This window comes from Emydura macquarii, unplaced genomic scaffold, assembly GCF_026122565.2.
Source record: "Emydura macquarii macquarii isolate MOO-44397 ecotype Brisbane River unplaced genomic scaffold, CSIRO-AGI_Emac_v2 contig_2422, whole genome shotgun sequence".
NCBI lineage: Eukaryota > Metazoa > Chordata > Testudines > Chelidae > Emydura > Emydura macquarii.
In genome coordinates this window covers 5,807,115-5,831,739 of record NW_027132559.1, presented here as the reverse complement: position 1 = coordinate 5,831,739, position 24,625 = coordinate 5,807,115, and the positions used below count along the sequence as shown (strand labels likewise).

The window sequence follows — 24,625 nt, the reverse complement described above, 5'->3', positions numbered from 1 at the left end:
CAGCTGTTCTACATCTTCCCTCTGACTCCTCTCATCCACAGGGTCCTGGTGAAGATCCGGCGGGAGAGGGTGCAGTAATTCTAATAGCCTCGGCTTGGCCCCATCAACACTGGTTCACTATGCTACTTGATCTCTCAGTGGAAACGCTGATCACTCTGCTTCTTCTCCCGGACCTAATCACCCAGGATCATGGCACCCTGTGGCACCACAACCTCAAGTCACTACACCTCATGGCATGGAAGCTCCGTGGTTGAACTCCATGGAACTGGCATGTTCGGGGCAGGTCAGGGAGGTTCTCCTTGGTAGTAGGAAACCCTCCACTAGGGCTACGTATCTAGCGAAGTGGAAACAGTTTTCTATGTGGGTAACAAGAAGAGGTATCCTACCTACGCGGGTGTCAATCCTGTTAATCTTGGACTATCTGCTTCATCTAAAGCAATAAGAAGGTCCATTTGGTAGCCATTTCGGCATTCCACTGTGGGGAGTCTGGGCACTCGGTCTTCGCTAACCCCATGGTTATGCGGTTCCTGAAGGGGTTGGACAGACTGTACCCACCAACATGTTCGCTGGTGGCTCAATGGGACCTCAACCTTGTTCTCTCAAGGCTTATAGGTCCGCCATTTGAGCCTCTTGCATCCTGCTTGCTTCTCTACCTTTCCTGGAAGGTGGCCTTTCTTGTAGCCATAACATCGGCCAGAAGAGTATCTGAGCTCAGAGTGCTTACTTTGGAGCCTCCCTACACAGTCTTCTTCAAGGATCAGGTCCAACTTCACCTTCATCCAGCTTTTCTGCCAAAGGTAGTCTCTCATTTCCATGCAAATCAGGACATTTTTCTCCTGGTTTTCTTCCCAAAGCCGCACACTAATGGTAGGAAGCGTAGGCTGCATTCACTGGATGTCAGAAGGGCCTTAGCCTGCTACATTGAAACGACCAAACCATTCAGGAAAACAACACAGCTGTTTGTAGCAGTGGCTGACAGCATGAGAAGGCTGCCAGTTTTGTCTCAACGGATCTCATCTTGGATCACTTCCTGTATCAGAGTGTTATGACCTGGCGAAAGTGCCCGTACTGGCAATAACGGCCCATTCCATGAGAGCTCAAGCATCCTCCACAGCATTCCTGGCACAGGTGCCGATATCAGGATATTTGTAGGGTGGCCTCGATTCACACCTTTGCAGCACACTATGCTATCCCTCAGCATGCCAGAAATGATGCTACTTTCGGCAGAGCAGTTCTGCAGTCTGCGGGTGTTTGAGTTCCGACCCCTTCTCTTACGGTATGCCTTGGGAGTCACCGACTTGGAATCGACATGACCAAGCACTTGAAGAAGAAGACACGGTTACTACCCTTCCGTAACTGTTTGTTTGTTTGTTCTTCAAGATGTGTTGCTCGTGTCCATTCCAAGACCCACCCACCTACCCTGCTGTCAGAATTAGCCAGCAAGGAGGAACTGAGGCGTGGAGGGTCAGCAGAGCCCTATATAGGTTGCCATGGAGGCATGACTCCAGGGGGCTGCACAGCTGACCCTATGGGTATTTCTGGGGGAAATCTTTCCGGCAGACCATGCACGCAGCGCGTGCACACTTACTTGGAATGGACATGAGCAAACCATCTCGAAGAACAACAGTTACGGAAGGTAGTAACCGTTTCTTAGAAGGTGAGCAAGCTACACAGCTCCCCGCCTAGCCAATAAGAGATGCTGAGGAGAGGGGGATGTGCTCAGTTTCATCCCTCTCACAGAGATAGGCACCTATCTCTGCTAGCAATTCATGACCCAGGGAAGACAGGCAGCCGAATGCCTAAGTCTCATGTGGGGCCTGATCTGATAGATGTGTCCGAAGGTTGCCTAACAGATTGGGCCCCTCAGTTGAGTTGACCCAAAACAGCCGGGGGGAGAGGGGCAGGAGAGGAGGAGGAGCTCTGTTATAACTTTTAGCCTAGTGGATAGGGTACTGTACTGTTTGTGTCTTCAATTATTTAATTAAAGAGGAACAACTTCAACAGGAGAGTTGGGGGAAACCCACCTCAGACTATTTCATAGCCTAGTGATTAGGGCACTCATCTGAGAAGTGGCTGATACCTGTTCAGATCCCTTCTCATCAAGCAGAGGGGGGGACTTTGAACTAGAGGGCCTGCTACATCCTGGGTGAGTATCCTAACCCTAAGCTAAACGTCATAAGGGAGGTCATCCTCCTGAACTCTCCCTCTCTCCCCATCCTGGTTGTTTTATGGGAACTCATCTGAGGGGCCTGAATCTGGTAGGTGGCCTCTGACTTACGCACCTAGGCACTTAGGAACAATCATGGATCACACTTTATCTTAAAAGCAATCAAAAACTAACACACACTTTTAGATTGTAGTATATAATGTGCTCTGATCAAGTTTTTTTAGTCTCTTCTTCAGTGTTTTGCTCTTGGTGTGTTGCCAGTAATTAGGTCCATGTTAAAATGGGGCTCAGGCAATTTACTTGTTAAACATGTATTCCAATTGTTTATTGATATAACTTTTGGGATAAAGTGATGACTAGACATAATAAAAATGTTGTATCCCAAGAAAGATAAGCTTATAGTGGGATTTAGCTGTCTAAACAAATGATTAAAGTGGTTGCTGTATTAGCATTTGATTGTTGGTATTACTGTAACCAACCGGTAGTTTTGTACAACTTGATGAGTTAGATAACTGAGTTGCTGCTGCTTGTAGAATATTGTCAGAACTAGAACTATAATGAACTACCTGAAATCTTAATATTCAGCTGTTTTTTTATAAAAGGCCAGATACAGCTACATAACTGTTCCATTAATGCTGCTTGAAATGTTTGTTGGGCAATGCTGCCCTCCAGTGGTAGGCGAGGGCAATCACAGATTGTTATAACCTTGGAAATACATTCCAGGACTGACTACTTATTTAAAAGTGACCATGAGAATTCAGTTGTCAGCTGCTATTAATCAAGCATGATTCCTTCTATCTTTTCAAATAGTAAGTACATAAAATTGATATTAAAAACACAGTAAGAATGCACAGTGCATATACATTAGAATACAGCACAAAGAAACAAGATGGCAGATTGAAGGGGTGAATTTAATTTGGAGGATAAACTGGAGTCATCTAATGTTTTTTTAAAACTAGATGAGTAAGACTCTGTTTTGAAGGTCAATAGGGCATGTAGATTGTCATGGCTTTTTGCTTGATTTTAGCTTTTCTTACCTTATGATCTACACGATGTTCTCAGATTTAAAACTAATGATTATGGGCTCAATCCTGCACCATTGAAGTCAATGGGTGCATGGCCAGTGAATTGCATTGGAGCAGGAACAAACTTGATGGAAGTGAAGCTGTAGCAAAACTGTCTGATTCTTCTGCATTTTTCCCAATTGTACAAACGAGCAGTAGGCAGGAGCCACCATCTTGTAACATTTCTCCCTGACTATTAGGTGACTTGCACTGGGGTCTGAGTGGTGTGGAAGAGGGAAGAAATCTTTTTTTTTTAGTGTAAGAAATTTGGGTCCAGATTCTGGCCCTGCTGAAGTAAATTGTTTACCATTGTGAAGAACTTAAATTATATTCTTCTCTATAATGGATGTTTTATAATTTATGGGCAACTTGCAAAAATGTAGAAATGAAAAAATCACAATATAAGAAATGTCGCTTCACTGATATCGCTAATATAACAACTTCAGTTGGTGCACTATAGCTAATGAGCTAGCGTTCACATACAATTAATAACATTCACCATAATGCTGTTTCCCATTATTTCTGTGCAAGAATGTCTGTCTGTTTAATTTCCCTGTTCTGGCTAATATCATAAATCAGCCCACTCAGATTCTAATTTCTTCACTTCCACAACATATTTGAGAATATTATTCCTTTCCATTATTTTAGTTATCACCAGAAGTGACTTCAACTATGTTCCATTTCTCTGCCTCTTCCACTCTCTCTCTGCACCCCCAAATTTTACTGAAAGGAGCAATTCAGAAAGACATTAACCATGTCTTCGATAGCTACAAAATCACATTAACTCATGCTTTCTTTAAAGTGTGTTTGTGCCCATATTTCTACTACATCAAGTTCAATACATCTGTTAATTAGAACTTTTTATTGTTGCATAAAGGAGAAGGTAAATGGCTTTTCCATTGTACAGTGTGGACTCTAAGATACTTAGGGATGTTTGCTTGAAAATTACATTTCTAAAAGTGGGTTTTGTGTGTGTGTGTGCATGTTCTAAATCTGTCTGACTGTTTTTCCCCTCCACAATCTTTACAGGTGCTGGGGCTGCTGGTATGGACACTGATTGCTGGAACAGAGTATTTCCTGTATCCTGCCTTTGGCTGGGTGATGTTTGTAGCTGTATTTTACTGGGTTCTTACTATCTTCTTTTTAATCATCTACATGACAATGACCTATACTAGGATTCCCCAGGTGCCATGGACCACAGTGGTAAGTATGCACAGTCTTTGTTGTTGCTGAGGTTTTTTGATTGTTTAGTGTGTACCGGAGGGAGGAGGACATGGATGTATTCCATAATTGTAGTTAAGTAACTATACTGTGCTTTCAGACATCCTTTTTTGTACTTAACATCTATCCTGACACTGGCTGGTGCAACATAATTCATCTAAAGCTTCGCCTACTGCAAAGCCCCTCTTCCCACAGCTAGACTAGGTAGAATGGTCAGTACCACTGTGACCCTTCTGTCTTAATTTTCTTTTCTTCCCAGTCTTAGACTGCAACACCCACTTTCTCACTCAAAAGACCAGGAATCAAATTCACACTGAAGTTATTGCTACTCTTATCACATGGACTAACCAGCAGGAATATCAATATTGTGTAGTACAGTGTCAGACTTTGTCTAACCCTCATGGTACCTTTAACTCATGTTGTTTGATGTACTGTTATTCTGGTCATTGGTTTATCCAATGCTGTATTTTCAATAATGGAAATGTGTACTTGTAACCCATGCTAATACAATGTGGCTCTTTGCCTCCCTGTAGTGGCTAGACCCCATATGGAGTTTTGAATATTACATCTCTGAGCTAATGGACCTGCCTTTTTAGGCAATCAATAAAGGACCCTTGTTCAATCATCTATAAGGGATTGAACCTAGAACCTCTGCATCTGAGAACACAAGCCTGTACTGTTTGAGCTAAAGGACCAAGTGATAGACTCAAAGGCGGTAGCAGACTCAAACGTATGCATATAGTTTAGCCACTAGAAGGGGACATAATGTTCATGTGTGTTACATATGTGAGATATTTTAAATTGCATACCAGTCCAACCTTCTCTTGGGAAATCCTTTCTATTAGTAGTTCATCCTGGTTACCGTAAATCTTGGGCAGATAGCAATTTTAAAAAGTCTGAATACTGCTGAAATTCATGAGTGTCTGAAATCCATATCCAAGTTTTGTAGTTTGAGCAATCCCTAGTAAAAATGGCAGTATATTTGTTACAGTCAAGACTTTCATGAGAGACACTTACTTTAAAGAAAACAACCCTAGAAGCCTTTGTTAACTCAACCAGCCTTCCTACTCACCATGACACCTCCATGAAGTATTCTAAATCTATTGTAGTATGTGTCTAATATTATATTGAGTTTTGAAAGGTTTTAAATTCTTAAAGATCATTAAATGGTTTTAAACCATTTTATTGTCATATAAAGGCTATTTTACTTTCACATGACAACTTGCTATTAATTAAAATGTGTACCAGGACTATTAAACTAATACTCTAATTTTTTTGCCGTGCTTTCCCATTTGTTGCCATGAGAAACAGCTTGCTGTAGCAATACCAGTCTAAACAACTAGGATTATGTTCAAATAGCTTTTATATTTTCAAGTTTCATGAGCAGCACTTCCCTTTGCAATTATAACATTGTTACTAAATGTTGAATTATTTTAATTACAGCAGTAGTGTATCTTGATGTGTTTAGAGGTTTTATTTTTATTGGTTTTTTTCAGTTACATTTGACGTGAATATAGTATAGTCTAAGGTAAGACATCTGGCATCAATTTGAAGAGTTTTGGTCAATGCCTCCATTATTTTTATCTATTGGCAACAGAATCACGCAAGGTAGCAGCTTGCAGATCAGAGAACTGATTGAGGTGGTGGACAAGCTGATATATCTGAGATGTCTCCACTTGTTTCTAGAGTCAAGTGTTTCTTGCTGTGAGGCGTTTCCAACTTACTTTACAGATAAGATTGCTTAGATGCAGACCAAAATGGCAGCCTCCCTCCATGACCGAAGAACTTAAGCATTTGTCCCCCCTCTTCTTCCCTCTAAACAAACTGCAAATGCTTGGATTCCAATTTGTTTTGCACAGAGGTACTAGAAGAGCTTTGTGATATGACCTATGAATTAATTGGACCCATGCCACTGTTAGTTGGTCAGGAGGAATACTGGGTCTGTTTCCAGTATAAATTTTTACTGTCTCCCTTGGGAGGGCAAGATGCCAGCATCTCTCAAAATAGATGAGTTTTGGGTAGGTTTTCCCCCCCATACTTCAGGTTCAATCCTGAGGGGACTGTTAACCCAAGCATACCTTTGCTGTATGCCATGTCCAAACTGTAATATTGATTCCTATTTCATAAATTAACGTAGTGTAGGTTAAGTGCATCACCTAACCATGTAAGATGTACTTACTTCACTTCAAATTAACCTCAAGACTCCTGCTTCAAAATTGTCTGCCGTGTGTGTGTCTGCGCACGTTTGCTAAGAAAAATGGATGGAAGATTTTTAAACTGTGCTAAATTTGGATTTAAGAAGCAGATGGTAATTTAACATGAACCATTTGTTTAGGATAATACATTGGCAATAGGAGCACAGTAAATCTTGAATTCAGCTCAATTCTTCCCCATGACGTTATTTTCCTAAGCAACACTTTACAAAAATTATGTTCTTCCTTCCTTTGTAGATGACAAGATATTGCAGGGATTTGCAGCTTTCTAAGATAATTAGGTCTCTTTGGAAGAAAAACAAAAAACTAACAGACCAGCTTTAAAGACTTGGAAATAAAGAGCCACTTCATTAAATTCCACCTGAGCTTGATGACTCAGGGGATCCAGTCATGAAATGGTACTTTGATACTTTATTAGTGCAGGTTGAAAGCATCCTAAAAAGACAAAAGCACTTTTAAAACAAAAAAGATTAAATGTGTTGCACATTTTCATTTTCTTTTCTGACAAATTACATTCATTTAATCCCAAATCCTGTACCCCAGGAAGGGGTGCCTGTGCAGTATTGTACTCACACAGTCAGCCATTGGAGCCACACCAGTTCTGCTGTAGCTGAGGACATCTATGGCTGTGACTGAGGCACCAGGATGTTCATAATGACTTCTTAAAATGCAAATGTATGGCCTAAAAGTCGATGGAAGTTGGCTACACTCTCAGGACTGACTCTAAAAAGATTGCTTAGAATGCCCGCTGTTGTGAGTTTACACAGAGTCCATCACAAGACTTCCAATCCCAAGTATCATCAGTTAATTAAAAGAACACTATACAGATTTTAAAAGGGCAAGTTCATTTGCCTTGTATAAGTGTTTTTTATGGGGCTTAACTTCCTGTAGTAGTGACCTTGAAATACTGAGTAAATAGTGACAAACTTAAAAAGAAACACCACCCCAGCTCTCTCATACACACACTAAAACCACTGTCATGCTTTGTACTACTGCATGAGATCTGGTGTAACTTCCCCTGCATAGTCTCTTGCTCTGTGAATCAGAAGTTACTGTGAATTCTGTGGGTACAGCAAAGTAGCACACTTCGCTTTTGAGATGAGGAAGCACCTAGGCTGCTACGTTTCAAAATCTAGCTAGCTAATCTAGGAGCAGGAGGGGAAGTATAATCAAAAAGGATCTCTCTTCTTTCCCATCAAGGGGTCCAGAATTATAGAACATTAGAGTTGGAAGGGACCTCAGGAGGTCATCTAGTCCAACCCCCTGCTCAAAGCAGGACCAATCCCAACTAAATCATCCCAGCCAGGGCTTTGTCAAGCTGAGCCTTAAAAACCTCTAAGGATGGAGATTCCACCATCTCTCTAGGTGTTAGGGCCTCTCTCCCCACACCCCTAGTCCTTTCAGTTCTTAGTTCACTGACAGAAGCAGAAATCCAGAGTCCAGCAGCAGGCAATACAACAGGTTTATTGGGATCTTTTCAAGCAAGCATCCATTAGGATCCCCCAGTCCTTTACACCAATAAATCTTCCCCTCTACTTCCTGTTTTATCTCAGTTTTTATAATGTATCTTAACCAATCATTTCTTTAACAATATTACAAGATGATTCTTTAACCAATCCTAACATATTGTAACAATTCTTTAACCAATCATATCCCACTGCCTTAACTGATCACACTTAGTTCTGCAACAGAAAGAAATCATTCAAATAGATAATAGAGAATTGGGTACCATAAAGACAAAACAATAAGGAGTGTAGATTTTACAACCACAACTATTGATAGCATTCTGTCTGGCAAAAGAATTATTTATCAAATCAAGTTTCCTTTAAACATTCTAGGATCTTTTCTTTATCTGGAGGTGTTAGACTGGATCACCGTCTTAACAGCCTGGTATTAGATGTTATGTTGGAATGTGCGTATGTGTCTGCACGCTTCCCAGGTTATGACGCCACTCCTGCATCTGAGCCAAAGTACAAGGCCTCAGACTGTCACAGTGAGAGGAGGCCTGTGGTTTTGATTCTTTGTTTTATACCCCTATAACCAGCTAAATGATAAGGATATACTTCCAAAACATGGGCCTTTACAGGCAGGCCTGAATATCCATTTTCTATACACTAACACTAGGTAACCAATTCCAATGCTTCACACCCTCCTAGTGAAAAAGGTTTTCCTAATATCCAAGACCCCCCCTCCACTGCAACTTGAGACCATTGCTCCTTGTTCTGTCATCTGCCACCACTGAGAACAGCCTAGCTCCATCCTCCCTGGAACCCCCTTTCAGGTAGTTAAAGGCTGCTATCAAATCCCCTCTCATTCTTCTCTTTTGCAGACTAAACAAGCCTAGTTCCTTCAGTCTCTCCTTATAAGTCTTGTGCTTCAGCCCCCTAATCATTTTTGTTGCCCTCCGCTGGACTCTCTCCAACTTCTCCACATCCTTTTTGTAGAGGGGGGCCCAAAACTGGACATAATACTTCAAATGCGGCCTCACCAATGCCGAATAGAGGGGAATAATCACTTCCCTTGATCTGCTGGCAATGCTCCTACTAATGCAGCCCAATATGCGGTTCACCTTCTTGGCAACAAGGGCACACTGTTGACTCATTTCCAGCTTCTTGTCCACTGTAACCCACAGGTCCTTGTTGAACCTCATCACATTTCTTTTGGCCCAATCTTCCGATTTGTCTAGGTCATTCTGTATTCTATTCCTATCCTCCAACGTATCTACCACTCCCACTAGCTTACTGTTATCTGCAGACTTGCTGAGGGTGCAGTCTACCCCATCCTCCAGATCATTAATGAAAATGTTGAACACAACCGGCCCCAGGACCAAACCATGGGGCACTTTGCTTGTTACCAGCTGCCAACTAGACATTGAGCCATTGATCACTACCTGCTGAGCCCGAGGATGTAGCTAGCTTTCTATCCACCTTATAGCCCATTCATCCAGCCCCTACGTCTTTAACTTGCTGGCAAGAACACTGTGGGAGACAGTAACAAAAGCTTTTCTAAAGTCAAGATACATCACATCCACCACTTTCCCCACATCCACAGAGCCAGTCATCTCATCATAGAAGCCAATCAGATTGGTCAGGCATGACTTGCCCTTCGTGAATCCATGCTGACTGTTCTTGATCACCTTCCTCTCTTCCAAGTGCCTCAAAATGGATTAATTGAGGACCTGCTCCATGATTTTTCCAGGGACTGAGGTGAGACTGACCGGTCTGTAGTTCCCCAGATCCTCCTCCTTCCCTTTTTTTGAAGATTGGCATTATATTTGCCTTTTTCCAATCGTCTGGTACCTGTCACAAGTTTTCAAAGATAATGGCCAATGGCTCTGCAATCACATCAGCCAACTCCCTCAGCACCCTCGGATGCACTGCATCTGGCCCCATGGACTTGTGTGTGTCCAGCTTTTCTAAATAGTCCTGAACCTGTTCTTTCAGCACTGAGAGCTGCTCTCCTTCTCCCATCCTGTGCTGCCCAGAGCAGTAGTCTGGGAGCTGACCTTGTCTGTGAAGGCAAAGACAAAAAAAGCATTGAATACTTCAGCTTTTTCCACATCATCAGTCACTAGGTTGCCTCCCCCATTCAGTAAGAGGCCCGCACTTTTCCTGACTTTCTTGTTACTAACATACCTGTAGAAACCCTTCTTGTTACCCTTCATGTCCCTTGCTAGCTGTGACTCCAGTTGTGCTTTGGCCTTCCTGATTTCACTCCTGCATGCTCGAGCAGTATTTTTATACTCCCTAGTCATCTGTCCAAGCTTCTACTCCAGTGTTATAAGGTGAAACAACTAGGATTATGTTAAAATATCTTTTATATGCATGATGGGAGATTTAATCTTGGAAGAGCAACTCCCTTCCCTTTCTTATCTCCCAAAAATTGGAGAAGCATAAAAGTCTGCAAGCATTCTAACCGTGGTTAATTGATATGCATGACTTTCTTCATTTTTTAGAAACTTAAGTGGCTTCTTTTTTTCTTCGTATCTATATTCCCGTTGCCTAAAATATTGACGTAACAAGGCCTAATTCTGTGCTCATTTTCACGGTTGGAAATCCAGGGACACCATTGGCTTTAATCGTATTACTCTGGATTTATTGTGATGTAAAGCAAAGCAGAATTTGGCTCATAGTTGTATTAAGATAAATAAAATGTAGTTGTGTTCTTTATTAATATCCACTGTTATAAGGTGAAACAACTAGGATTGCATTCAAATGTCTTTTATATTAAGTTTCATGTGAAGCACTTGCTATTGTAGTTATAACGAGCATTTGATTATTTTAATTACAGCAGTAGTAAGGATAATTGGGAATTGTATTTCAGCTGCATGGTATAGGGGTGTGCATACCAGAGGCCAACTTCTCTTCACAGTTACATCAATGCATCCCCACTGAATTCAGTAGGGTTTTCAGATATAACAGAGAAGAGAATTTTTCCCTGTAGTTGTAGAGCATGGCAAGTAGATGGAAGGTACTCTCTATCTAATGCTTTAATCTTTTTCTGTCTTGGCCTAGGGTCTATGCTTTAACGGAAGTGCCTGTATTTTGTACCTCATTGCCGCCATTGTAGATGCATCTTCGGTTACCAACGAGCAGAACAGCCACAATTACAACAGCTGGGCAGCTTCTTCAGTGAGTTAGTTTTTGATTACTTTCTTTAATAATATATTCTGTGTGACAATGTTACATCAAGAAGAGAATTTTCAAAAGTGTGAGCTGAAACGGGACTATCCTGTTTTAGGTTTTGTAAATCTACAGAATGGTGATGGTGCATGATGCACTGTAATTCAGAGGAAGTTAATGTGTAACTTAACTAATGATCTAAATTGTCAAAAGTGACTAGTGATTTTTTTTGAATGCCTCAGTTTTTGGGTACTCATCTTAGATACATACCTTAATTTGGCCCGATTTTCAGAGAGAGGGGTGTTCAGCACTTTCTGAAAATCCGATCTCTTCAAGGTGTCTGAAGACAGGTGCCCAAAATCACTGGTCATTTCTGAAAATGTAGGCCATTAACTTCCTATTTATGTTGGCAATTCCAAAATGGTAAGTGATTTGGAAGGTCTCATAGGGCCTGATCCTAAGCTCACTGAAGACTGTGAAAAAACTACCACTGCTTCAGTGGGGCTTAGGTCAGGTCTTTTTAACTGTTATGATGCCCCTAACCCAACTTCTTTTATATGGAGCAGCTCAAGGTTATAACTACTCTGTAGGTTATTAATGTAGCTTCATGTGCCTCTCTAACCTGCTCTGCTATCAGCTAGCCACAATTCTTGTCTTCTGTTTGAAATGTGTTTTTATGCAGTGATCAAAATAGAGACGTTGACAACTGCTGTGCTATGCTCTTGGAACTGGAAGACCTCTTCCCTCTCACTACCCTCGTGTTTAGTTTTTTGTTTTTTTTCTCTTGGCACCTCATAACTGTAAGCCTGTCACTCAATAGATGTTGCTTTTGGCAGGAACTTGTTTGTTGCCATATGAATTTTTGTGCTGATTCAGGTTTTTAAGCAGAATGCATTAACGCTCAGCAGATCAGCCAGATTATCTAAGATGTTCTGGGACCTCCTCTGATAGCTTTAGTACTATTTGCCCAATAGTGCTGTTTAAATTAACTGTTAAATATGGAGTACTACTCTGAGAGCTTGTTAAAGGCCCTTCCCTCCCTTGCTTATTCCTTAAAAACAGATTTTTGAGAATTCAGTAATAACAAAATCATCAACACCCAACATTCTCTCATTACTAGATGAAAGTTTTCAGATTTTTGTGCATGAGCAGTTTGGGAAAGACTCAAAACTTCCCAAAACTGAGACTGCAACAACATTATCACAGTGTTATATATTAACCATATTTTACACCAATTCCTACAATTTGGTTGGTGCTTCTGATTAAACAAAGCTCACTGACAGATGTCATGTACTCTTTAGCATCTTTATACAGCTGTCTAATCTGAGCCCTAATTCTTCTACCCTTATACAAACTCAGTGGTACTTTGCTCCAGTAGTAAGGGTGATGGAATCATTGCCCATGACCGCATAAGGAACAGATATATTGTTGGTGTTAACTCTATTTGGTCCTAAATTTTCAACCCAGTTCATCAATGCTTAACATAAGTTGTCTATTTTAAATAACTTGCAGTGATAACAGAAGCCTTACATTGGCACTGGGTGGTATTAAAATACATGAATAGCTGATGTGAAGCTATTTGAGTAATATATAAAAAGCTTAAAGAAGGAGAGGGAAAGAAATATATAATGTAAGATATTGGGAACAGAACAGTAATAGCTTGCAAAAGTAGGTAATGTATTTACAGTAAGGGTCTGACTTGGTCATCATTACTCACTTCGAGTAGTATCTTCCTCTATCATTACAGTCCCATTGGAATAACAAAATAATGTGCTCCTCTTTGTGAGTTAGGCTGGCAAGATCAGGCCCTAAATAAGCATAATTTTGTATTCATGTATCTATTCCTTCTCTATGGAATCCTACAACTTTTTAGAGCATTTTAATTTTATAAAAAGATCCTATATTTTTCTAATATGTTTGTTTTTTCTCTTCCTTCTCTCTACAGTTCTTTGCCTTCATGGTTACCTTCTGCTATGCAGGAAATGCCTATTTTAGTTTTATATCTTGGAGATCGCAGACTTTACAGTAAATATTTTGTTTTTTAAAAAATCTGTGGATATAAAATCTCAAGAGGATTGTACTATGTGACAGAAAGGTTAGGGTTTTGTACACTATTTTTTCATTAGAATGGATGAGAAAATTATTTAAGCTATAATTAAAATGGATACTTATTTATAATATACTATTGCCGTTAGTGATGAGTAACCGATTTTCTCTGTATGTATGATAAAGTATTACAAGTAGCAAAATTTCATACTGTTTTATCTTTTTAAAACTAGCATGGTATCTTCCTAGAAATTATATAGCTATTGTAATTAAGCTGCTAATGAAACTTACTCAGATGATGTGCCAATTTTCTAAATTTAACTATTTTTAAATGTAACTGCTGTACTTTCTGATTAAATCCTACAAAATAAAAATGAGATTTCGATATAATCTAATTTTTTGTGTGTAAGAAAAACTGTGCATACAAGAATGCTTTAAAATAAATAAATGGTCTTATTTTGCATGTATTAGTAAACTTTTGGGGTGACACTTTTTGTTTTTTCATTTAGAGTCCTTCAGATGCTATGTAAAAACTTGATTTTTACCCCCCAGTTTGCATACTCCACTCCTATATATAATTACCTTTCTGCTCTCCAGTGAGGAGAGCTGCAACAGCGCCTGTTAAGGAGCTCTTAAAGTAGCCTGAGGGACTATTGCCTCCAGAGGCTGAGCACATTACCTGGATAGTGTTCTTGGACCCATCAGACCCAAGGAGCAAGAGAGCTGGAGCCAAGAACTTAGCCCTGGTCTCTTGTTTGATACTTAGATTAAGCTAACCATATTGAGTATAACAGAACACCTCCTGATGATGTTGCCTCATGGGCACTGAATAGAACATAAACCTATCCCACCTTCCACAGGGTCACCTAAATGCTGATAAATAATATAAATTTTGTCTCTTTGGGGTAATCACCAGAGTGGTGGTGGTAAGCATGAATAATTCTCTCCAACCTTCCTCCACCTACCACCACCATCTGCAAGATGTTAATTTGTAAATTAACTTTTTTTTTTTAGTTTTGTGTATCTCATTTTTACATATCTTTTTTGTATTGGTGAAATAGAATTACAAGAGAGTGACTCATGACTGACAAAGCTATGCTACCATAGCCCCCAAGGTGCTTTTGTCAAGGTAGCTAACATTGTTTGGGGAGGTGGTATTCCTAGAAAAACCTCTTCAGTTGGCATAGGCATAGCTATGCCAGTGCAGTCTCTATATTGTAAAGACACTCTCTATCTTGACTCACTCCTCCTTAAAGAGCTAGCTTTTTCCAATAACGTACATCTAGGATTACCCTAAATGGTAAATCTCTTCTCCTGCACTTCAGAAATATTGGACCCTTCCAGCCATTGAAAATTTAGTTGGCTCATTATAAATTGTTAGGGAAATCTGAGGGTTAAAGGAACAGAACCTGCTTGAAGTATTTACTTCTCTCCTTAAATAAGATACATGTTCTCACATGTTTCAGGACACTGTGTACTCTGCATTTGGGAAGAATTATCTGCACTTCACTAATTCTGTTCTTGATCACATGGCTCATGTATTTTTTGAGTGGCACAATCCTTCAACATCAGAGAAGCCAAGATATTTAAATACTTGCACTTATTACACGTCTGCTTGCACAGTAAAGATCAAGTAGTCGACTGCCCCCTGTAGTGACAATGAAGAAAAATGCAGAGTTGATGACCTATCTACACTGATCAAAGATTTGTCATTAAAATGTTATACTGTCTTCTTTTGGTGGAATAAATACCAAACGTATAAAATGGTCCAAATGCCAAATGATAAAACTGGTAGATATGCCTTCAAACATAGCTAAAAATCAAAACCTTGCCAGTGATTTCCCATTAATAATTGCTATAGAAGTGTAATAGACATTCACTCTCAGATATAACTTGATTTACAAGATCTCAGCCCAGATGCATGTATGCTCTTTTTCATCTGGTTAAAGTCCAAATTAAATTTTCTCATCCATATTTAAGTCATTCATACAAGTGTTAAAACAGAAGTATTGTAGCTTTAGGTACTTCTGTGCATTCCTAAAAATAAAAATAAACTTTAACTTTAAAAAAACAAACAAACAAAAAAAAAACCCTTCCTTCAACCATTACATAATTAGATTATCTTAAGAAAATACTTAATAAAATATTGAAGTACATAAGTTGATATATTTCTCCACTTTGTTTTTTTAAATCTGCAATATAATAAAAAACTTCCTATTAGTGTGTAACAAATTCTCACTTAAAATATCTAGACTTATATCTGAGTTAGGTGCTTGTATATTGTGGGTGCTGATGTCACTTTATAATCACCAGGATTCATGTTACAAAAAGGTGTTTCAATACCCTCTTATCATTATCCTATCTAAAGCATGTAAAAGGATGCAAGTAAATCAAATAAAGAAAAGTATAATTACATTTTAAACCTAAAACTCAGCACAGGGGTTCCACTACCTATGTTCTGGAGCATGGGGTTTGTACCAATCTTCACTGTAAGCTGCTGCCAGCATTCATGTGCATGCAAAATATGCATTACTCAGCCTGCCTTACTGTGGTGGTGATCCTGTTCTGTATGGACTGATTTCAAGCAGTGGTGCACCAATCACATGTGTAGTCCCCATCCATGCATGGAAAATGGGAGGAAACTATGCAAACAGACAGTGGTGTGAAAATCTCCAAATTCCCTAACAAGGAGAGGAGAAAAGAAGCCACTAGAAACTTCTTCCAAAGGGGTGAAGAGCAACACCCACTCAGAGCACTGAACTTGAACTCTGGTGAGAGGTGGAGGAGAAGAGAAATTCTCTCACTAGTCAGCAAAGAGTGGAGAGGATATTTTGCTTCTATGTAAACTCTTGACTTTAAGCCATGATCCATGTTGGAGCTCCATTAATGTTGGGTTCTTTCTTCCTACAACCACTTAAGTCTCTCCTCTCCAACTAGCCAAGGAAATCTCTTGACTGGTATATTTAAATATGCAAGGAATATGCTTCCTTCTCCTTGCACAATGAGAAAGAGAACCAATGCATTAACAGCATAGTAAGCCATGCAGAGAGATTCACTGTTGCCTTTTCTATGGATATACATGTCTTTCAATACTAGATACATTTTGTGTGTGATTCCTCACAATATGTTATTCAAAAAGAAAAAACAAGCAGTTATTTTTAAACACGAGGAAATGTATCGTTTCCTCTTTTGAGCTTTGCTAGACGTTCTGCATGAATTCATTCCAGCTGTGTGGGTGTTACAATGATTTGAGCATTGCATTTTATTGGTATCTATGACCATTTAACACTAATGCTTCCATTTTCTAAACTCATTTGTTTTGTGCATAACAACAGGTGAATCAGAAAGTGTGCTTTTTGTTAGTATTAGTCTTCCATAAGAAGCTATGTATTACCTGAAAATAAGTTTCAAATAAAAATATTCAGCACCCTCCCTGCAAGAATATCATTTCAACATGTAACACAGTTTGCCATGTGCAATTTGTGATCCATCCAAAATTATTAAACATAGTTATTGATGTTTAATTTCAACTAGTTTTGGGTGGCCAGCACCTCTGAAAAGCATGCATCACAATGGGATACTAAAAAAAACCATCCAAAACCACTGGCCATCTGTTGAAAATTTTGCCCTTAATCTCTTAGGTTGTGTCTATGCTACAAACTTTGGCCAACCCAGCATAAAGTTAGTTGATTGTTTCTGTGCTGGCATATTTGGCTTTTTTCATCAGTGCTGCGTAGGACTGCTTGTGTCAATGCATAGTCGATGCACAGTCAATGCATACCACCATGGGTAGGTATGCCAGTGTGCATTGTCTTTTGGGAAGTTTTCACTATGCATGGTAGGGCAGAAATGAGTCATGCAGGGGTGACTAGGAGCAAGGGGCCAACTCCCCAGCAGGCAACTTTCTCCATCCCCATATTCCATAATTTTTGCACCTTTTTAAAAAGAAATCCCATAAACCTGTGCTACCCTCCTTCTCTGACAGAAGCTTGGAACCTGCACAGATCTGCACTATTGTCATGAGAGTTGCAAGCACAGGACACATGCTCCTCCAGGAGTTGCGGAGCTGCAATAAGAACCATATCAGAGCGGAACATGATGATTTCATGGAGGACAGATGGCTGTGGGACATAGTGAAAACCAATTCAAGTTGGTTGGTGGTGTTCATGGAGTAGTTGCAGATGGTGGAGTGCTGCTTCTGGGCCTGAGGAACAAGCACTAGGATCACCTCATAATGCAGGTTTGGGACAAGCAGTGGCTGTGGAGCTTCTGGACGTGCGAGGCCACGTTCCTGGATCTGTGTACTGACCTTGCCCGAGCTCTCCAACACAGGGACATCAAACTGAGAGCTGCACTTACAGTGGAGAAGTGAGTGACAATCACACTGTGGAAACTTGCAATGCCATCTTTCTACCAGGCAATGGGAAATCATTTTGGAGATGGAAAATCCACTTGGGGGGGAGGGAGGGGCTGTCATTATGCACTGCCATTCACTGTCATTATGCAGAGCCATTCACAGTCCTGCACAGCAGGAGGTGATTACTCTTGGCCACATGCAGGACATAACAGATTGATTTGCAGCAATGGGATTCCTGAACTGTGGTGAGGCAATAGATGACACATGCAGCCCTATTGTGGCACCAAACCACCTTGCCTCAGAATATATCAACAGGAAAGGCTATTTTTCTATGGTTATGCAAGCTTTGGTGGATCACTAGGGATGCTTCGCCAACATCTGTATTGGCTGATCAGGGAAAGTGCATGACACATGCATCGTTAAGAACACAGGATTGTTCAGAAAGCTACAAGCAGGGACTTTCCTGACCGGTAGATTACTATTGGCTATGTTGAAAGGCCAGTAGTGAGCCTGGGTGGGCCCATCTTATCTCTTGCTCCCCTGGCTTATGAAGCTGTACACCAGCCACCATGACAGCACCAGGGAAAGATTCAAAGACCAACTCAACAGGTGCAGAATGACAGTTGAATGTGCTTTTGGTAGATTGAAGGGAGGCTGGCATTGTTTACTCACAAGATGGGATCTCAGTGGGAAAAAAACATCCCAATGGTTATAGCTTTCTGCTGTGTCCTGCTTATAATCTGTGAAGCAAAGGGGGGAGATTTGGCACCTTGGTGGAGAAGGGATGTGAAGAGCTGCCTGCTGAATTTGAACAGCCAGCTACAAGGCTTTTAGAAGAGCTCATTACAGAGCTGTATAGCTTTGAGAGGCCTTGAAAGAGCACTTTACCAGTGAGCTATGGTAATGCGTCATGGTGGACTGTGATGTACCTGGCCCTGCAGTTTTGGGGCTTATTAAGAATGGTACGGTGCTTGTGTACATCTATGAATACAACACTGTTAATTCACCTACTAATTGGGTGGTGCTTGCTGTACATTTATGAGTATTACACTGTTGGTCACTGATCCTATGAGTTGTCACACTGTACAATAACAAGTGGGTGTTTTCAGTACCGTTAGGCACTCTGCAGCATCTGGTGGGAACTAATAAAGATGAATTATTTTCCAAAAAATTAATTGAGTAACAACCACTGAAAAAAAATTCTGTGCAAGTTAAAAGCAAATACATTAAAAACTTAATAAATGAGTGAAACAGAACTTAACAAGGGAAAAAAGCATTCATGTCCATGTTAGTGACACATACAGCCACCGTGGCTCTCACAGGTCAGTGTGTGTGAAGCTGTGGTTGTCCTTATTGTCCCCTGGTGTGGAGTGGCAGGGGTAGGGATGTGGGCCCTGCTGCCACATGGAATGTTGAGAGGGGACTAAGGAGGTGCTGTAGTGGAGTTCTGCAAAGGAAGATGAACCTCTGGTTGTTGAACCGGTAGGTCCACAAGAGCCTGCAGCATTTGTTTCCTGCTGGAGAAGCCCCATTATGTCCTGGTGCATCTCTCTCTCCTTTTCCTGCTGAGATTCCTGTGCCTTTCTCTTCTCTGCTCTTTTCTTCTTTATTTGGTCTGAAGTATTCACCCTTCAGGCCCTCTGCTCGTAATCTGATGCAGCACTGGCTTGCAGGATATCGCTGAACGTGTCATCCTGAGTCCTCTTTCTTCTTAACGGACTCAGGCATTCTGTGGGTGTGGAGGGGGAACCCCTCAAGGCAACAATGGCAGCAACAGATAAAACAATAGATAAAACATACTGATGTAGCATTGTTCGTATAGTCACAACTGAAAGTGAAAGTTAAGATTTAGAACTTCCTTCCCTTGCTCCACTAAAATGTTAAACAAGACATGCTTATTGACACTTCTGCTTTGGAGTGCTTGTGCACACCACCAACCGGGCTGAGTACAGGACAACAGCACACAACACTAGCATCATTTTCCACAGATGCTGGTGATTTTAGCTGATATCTCATTCCTGAGGGTAACAAAGGCACAAGAGAGCACAGCTGCTGTCCGGAAGCTGCCCAGGCCTGTACACGAGGCTGTTTGCTGCAATGGTGGCTGCCAAAGTTCTCACCAACTAGCATGGAAAAGTTTCTTACCACGCAGGAAGAAACAAAGCTGCCATCCCTAGAAACATTCGGGAGGGGATTGCAGAGTACCTCCATGAAAGTTTCATTAAGATCTCTCAGGGGCATTCAAAGGGCATCCCTGTGTACATAAACAAACTGCTCCACGTGCCACTCCACCCAACTGTACAGGGGAATAAAAAGCAGATAACACCTCTACCTCTTTTTTTGTTGTACTGCTACCTCATCTAGCCTGAGTAAATGAATGAAAAGTCAGTAGCTGTGTCCTGTTAAGTTGGGGGTGCCCTCAGTACATCATTGTGGTGGGAAATACATTTATATACTTACCCAAAGCTCCTTCCCCTGCATCTGGTTCACCATCGTTGACTGCCCTGATGGACTGGACAGCAGTGGAGTCTCAAACGGATCCTGGCTTGTGGCAGAACTGGACCCCCTCCCCAGTCACATGTTCACCATCCTCTTTTTTTCTCATTGTACTCGCTGTTCACAACAGGGGTCTGTGTCTCAAGATCCTCTGAGGTATCCAAGAATGGCAATGCAGCTCTTTGTAAAATAGGCAGGTTGGTGGTTTGGCACCAGATTGACTGTTCGCTTCCTTGGCTTTCTGATATTCCTGCTGCAGTGCCTTTACTTTCACACAGCACTACTGCTGAAACCTGTCATACCCCTTCTCCTGCATGCCCCGTGCAATCTGCTCATAAACATTCACATTTCTACAGCTGGTCCATCGTTGTGCCTGCACAGCCTCTTCTCCCCTCAGGCTCAGGAGATTCAATATCTCCTTTCTACTCCTGGCCAGAGTGTGTCTTGAGCATGTAGCCAGCATGGGTGGCTAGGCAGTTGCAGTCAACAGTGGAGAGGTGCTAGGTGTGTTTGCCAAGCTGGACAATAAGGAAAAGGCATTTCAAAAATGTGTGGGGGTTTTATGGGGGGGGGGGGGTCCAGTCTCCGTGACCCCTAGGCAGTGGAGTTCACAATTGTGACCAGAGTAATCAATGTCAGACTTGATGGGACTGCTGGAGGACTGTTAGGGTTGACATAGGTGACACAGTATCTGCACTCTTGCTGCGTGGTCCTTGGTACATGGACCATGGCTCAACCCCGCTCTGGGAGCTGATGTTACTGCAACGTTGCATTTGCATAGGGGGGAAACAAATGTCAGCGCAGACACATGCACAGCGAGGTTGACACCAGGCAGCCAAGCTCGACTTAACTTTGCAATGGAGACCAGGCCTTAGTTTCCCACGATGGAAAATGGTCATGATGAAACGCCTTGCAGTGCTGATGCCAGCTGCAAAGTGCTTGGAGAGCCCTGGCCCAAAGTACTGTCAGGATTCACATTATAAACAAGGGAGAGGCACAGCAGAGAGGAGTCTCTCCTTGTACCTTGTCTAGCCCCACTCATCCATTCCGGGGTCATCCCACTGTCCCTCAGCGCCCCGTCCCACACCCAGGGGTCTCATGTGCCTCTCCCCAAGGCCTCGAGGCTGGGGTGGGTGCTGAGGTAACTGTCACATGAACGGCCCAGGGTGGGCGAAGGGTCTCAGGACGTTATTTGCAAAGCCAACCAGGCGTCTGCCGGTCTCCTGCTTAGGGCTGGCGCTTATTTTTGCCCGGGGAAAATCCCAGCCCCCCGCTTCTCCCGCCTTTCAGCCCTTGCGCGCCCCTTTGCCGCTCGGCCTCGGGGCTGCTCCGCCCGGCCCCCTTAACCCAAAGCCCCGGCACCGCCGCACGCAGCTCGGCCCCCTCCCGGGCTGCATGGGCGGGCGCGTGTCAGTCCGTCCATCCGTCCCTGCTCGGCCTCCCGCTGCCCCGCCCGGGCTCCAGCAGTGGTCGGGTGGGTCCCGGGCCTGAGGCCGCCCGCCAGCCCCGCCCTTTGTGGGCCGGCCGGCCGGCCAGCCAGCCCCGGCGGCTCCCCCGCCCCGCAAAGCCGGACGCAGCGGAGGCACCGAGCAGCCGCCGCGGAGAGGAAGGAGTCGCAGCCGCAGCCGCCGCCTGAGCGCGGAGCGCGGCGCGATGTCTCCCGGGGGCCGGGTGATCCGGACGGGCGCCAGCAGTGAGGGCGCCTGCAGCTCCTCCCGCGCGCCGCCCCCGGGGCCGGAGCCCGGGCTGCTGGACGGCGGCTACGCCCGCTCCTGCTCGGCCATGCTGAAGCTCGCCCAGATGGTAAGAAGCGGAGATGGGCTGGGGCAGGCCAGGCTCCGCCGCAGCCCCGCGCTCCAGCCACCTTCCCGCCGCTCCCCTCTTGCGAGCCTTGGCGGCGCCTGTTGTTTCCACGCCGGGCCCCAGCAGCGCCCGCAGCTCGCTCTGGCGGGGCTGAGGCTGAGCTGGGGCCGCTCGCTGCGGCGGCTCCTGCCCGCGGTGTTGCTAGCCCCGTGGCTCTCCCTGGACGCAGCCTCAGAGGAGAGAGAGTAAGAGACGCGCCACGAGCAGCTGTTGAGGGAAGTTTCTTCCCGAGCCCTGAGCGGCGGGGGGGAGGGCTGGCTGGACAGGGTAAATGCAAGACCTCACACCCCTAGCTATCCTTGCACATCCCTGTACAGCTGCACCTATACAAAAGAGGAAATGACTGCCAAGGAAGGTGTCCTGCAGAAAGAGAGCTGGGGATGGCATAGTGGATCACAAGCCAAATATGAGTCAACAGTGTCACACTGTTGCCAAAAAAAAAAAAAAAGTAAACGTCATGCAGGGATGTATCAGCAGGATGTTGTCAGCAAGTTGTGAGACGTAATTCTGCTGTTCTCTGCACTGATTAGACCTCTGTGCTGAAGTAGTGTGTCCAGTTCTGGATGCCCCATTTCAGAAGAGATGTGGAGAAATTGAACAAAGTCCAGAGGAGAGCAACAAAAAAGAGTAAAGGTCTAGAAAACATGACCTGTGAGGAAAGATTGAAAAAAAATTGGGTTTGTTTAGTCTGGAGAAGAGAAGACTGAGGGGTGGACAATTTTCAGGTACATAAAAGATTTGTTGCAAGGAGAAGAGTGAAAAAATTTTCTCGTTCACCTCTGAGGATAGAACAAGAAGCAATGGGCTTCAGTTGCAGCAATGGAGGTTTAGGCAGGACATTAGGAAAAACTTTCTGTCAGCGTGGTTAAGCACTGGAACAAATTGTGGAATCTCCATCACTAGAGGTTTTTAAAAACAGATTAGACAGACATCTGTCAGGAGTGGTCTAGTTATTACATAGTCCTGGCTTGAGTGCAGGGGATTGGGCTAGATGACAATCTCAAGTTCCCGTCCAGTCCTACACTTCTTTGAGTCTATGAAGCAGGAGAAGCACCTCTGGGCCACATAACTGTCTTTCCCTAACCCCCTAATCTTCTCCTTTGGATGGTCACTAGAAATGTTCTGTTGCATTTAAAAGTCAGAAGCCTCTCACGTTACATGCTGCTGTGGGGTTCACACATCCTGCATGGTTCTGTTTGGATCTGGATTCTAACCCCTACAAAGATGGGGCCGTTTTCAGACTCCAGTTCTGGAATCATGTGCCTCACTCCATAGATCCTCAGCCTCCCTTGGACATGCAGAAAACCATATGGGGCAATCACTGTTACTGTTATTAACCTGAGTCCTGTAGCACCTTAAAGACTAACAAATTTCTACTGGCATAAGCTTTCGCGGGCTGCAACCCACTAGGGTGCAACAGACTAACACGGTTACCCCTCTGGAACTGTTATTAACTTGTATTTTTGTAGCACCTAGAAACCCCAGTCATGGACCAAGACCCACAGTGGCCTAGGGATTCAACTGTAAATTTAGTTCAGGATGATGAAAAAATTTTTAAGTTATTCTTTTATATATTTGGAAATAATTTTGTATTTTATTAGTTTATTTTGTCACTGATTTGCCTGGTTTATAACTTAACTACAGGATATTTTGTGAATTTTTATTCTTGATTTTATAAGGAACAAAAATATATCTTGTTCTCTGAAACTCAAATTTACTGTCAGTTAAAACAGTCTTTGCTTTTTTTTTAAAGCATATAATACAAAATCATATTCAGATTATGTACCTAAAATGGCAATATTTATGAATAGTGTGTTGCATTGCACCTAACGTTGAACTCGGCTAGAATAAGTTTTCAGGAGATGAAGTGACTTGCTGAAAAACACTGTGCTAAATTGAAGTTAAAAGCTAAGAACTGTAATGTCCCCTGATATGACAGAGTGAAACCAAACCACTGAATTTGATTTTCAAAAGTAACTTGAGAATTTAACCACACAACTCCCATTAATTTCAGTGGGAGTTGGGTAGCTTAATCCATCAGTTGCTTTTGAAAATTGCAACCTGAAACTCAGATTAGACAAACTCCTGTCAGGGATAGTCTAATTCATGCCTCAGTGCAGGGGGATGGACTAGATGATCTCTTGAAGTTCCTTCCAGTCCTAGGTTTCTATGATCTATGATTCTGTGTTGAGATACTTAACTGAACATTAATGGGCATATATGTATTCAGTGAGTAGAATACCTTGCTCACTAAACTCCAAAGTCCTCTCCCACAATGAGCTGGGATCACTATAAATAAGATCTGTTCTCTAGCACTCTCTTTTTTTTGGCTTGTTTTTCCCCAAACCCTTATTAGGAATCTAGTTGGGGCTTTTATCCTTAGGACATCACAAGATCCTTTGAGTGCTGTCACAGTGTTCAGTGGCTGAGACTATCAGAATTAAAGCAGGCAGTTCACTGCAGTGACTTTAACAAGAAGCAGCAAACCTCCTTGGACTGAAAAGTTGAGTCATTTAGCACTCTTGTATTCTTGAGGTAATTATGAAACTACCAAGTTAAAGAAAAATCTGTTGGCT

General features: G+C 42.5%; 2 protein-coding genes across 2 annotated transcripts in view; both read left to right on the top strand.

Annotated features, from left to right (window-relative positions):
* Positions 1-13,781, top strand: part of CMTM8 (CKLF like MARVEL transmembrane domain containing 8) — a 51,554-nt gene extending 37,773 nt beyond the window's left edge. Inside the window, exons 2-4 of the mRNA XM_067561618.1 lie at positions 4,261-4,434; positions 11,180-11,296; positions 13,233-13,781. Coding sequence (XP_067417719.1) covers positions 4,261-4,434; positions 11,180-11,296; positions 13,233-13,316 — 375 coding nt within the window. The 3' untranslated portion in view covers positions 13,317-13,781. The remainder of the gene's footprint in view (positions 1-4,260; positions 4,435-11,179; positions 11,297-13,232) is intronic.
* A 7,978-nt stretch (positions 13,782-21,759) lies between these two features.
* The window catches only part of CMTM7 (CKLF like MARVEL transmembrane domain containing 7), a 28,351-nt gene continuing 25,485 nt past the window's right edge, over positions 21,760-24,625 (top strand). Inside the window, exon 1 of the mRNA XM_067561840.1 lies at positions 21,760-21,989. Coding sequence (XP_067417941.1) covers positions 21,840-21,989 — 150 coding nt within the window. The 5' untranslated portion in view covers positions 21,760-21,839. The remainder of the gene's footprint in view (positions 21,990-24,625) is intronic.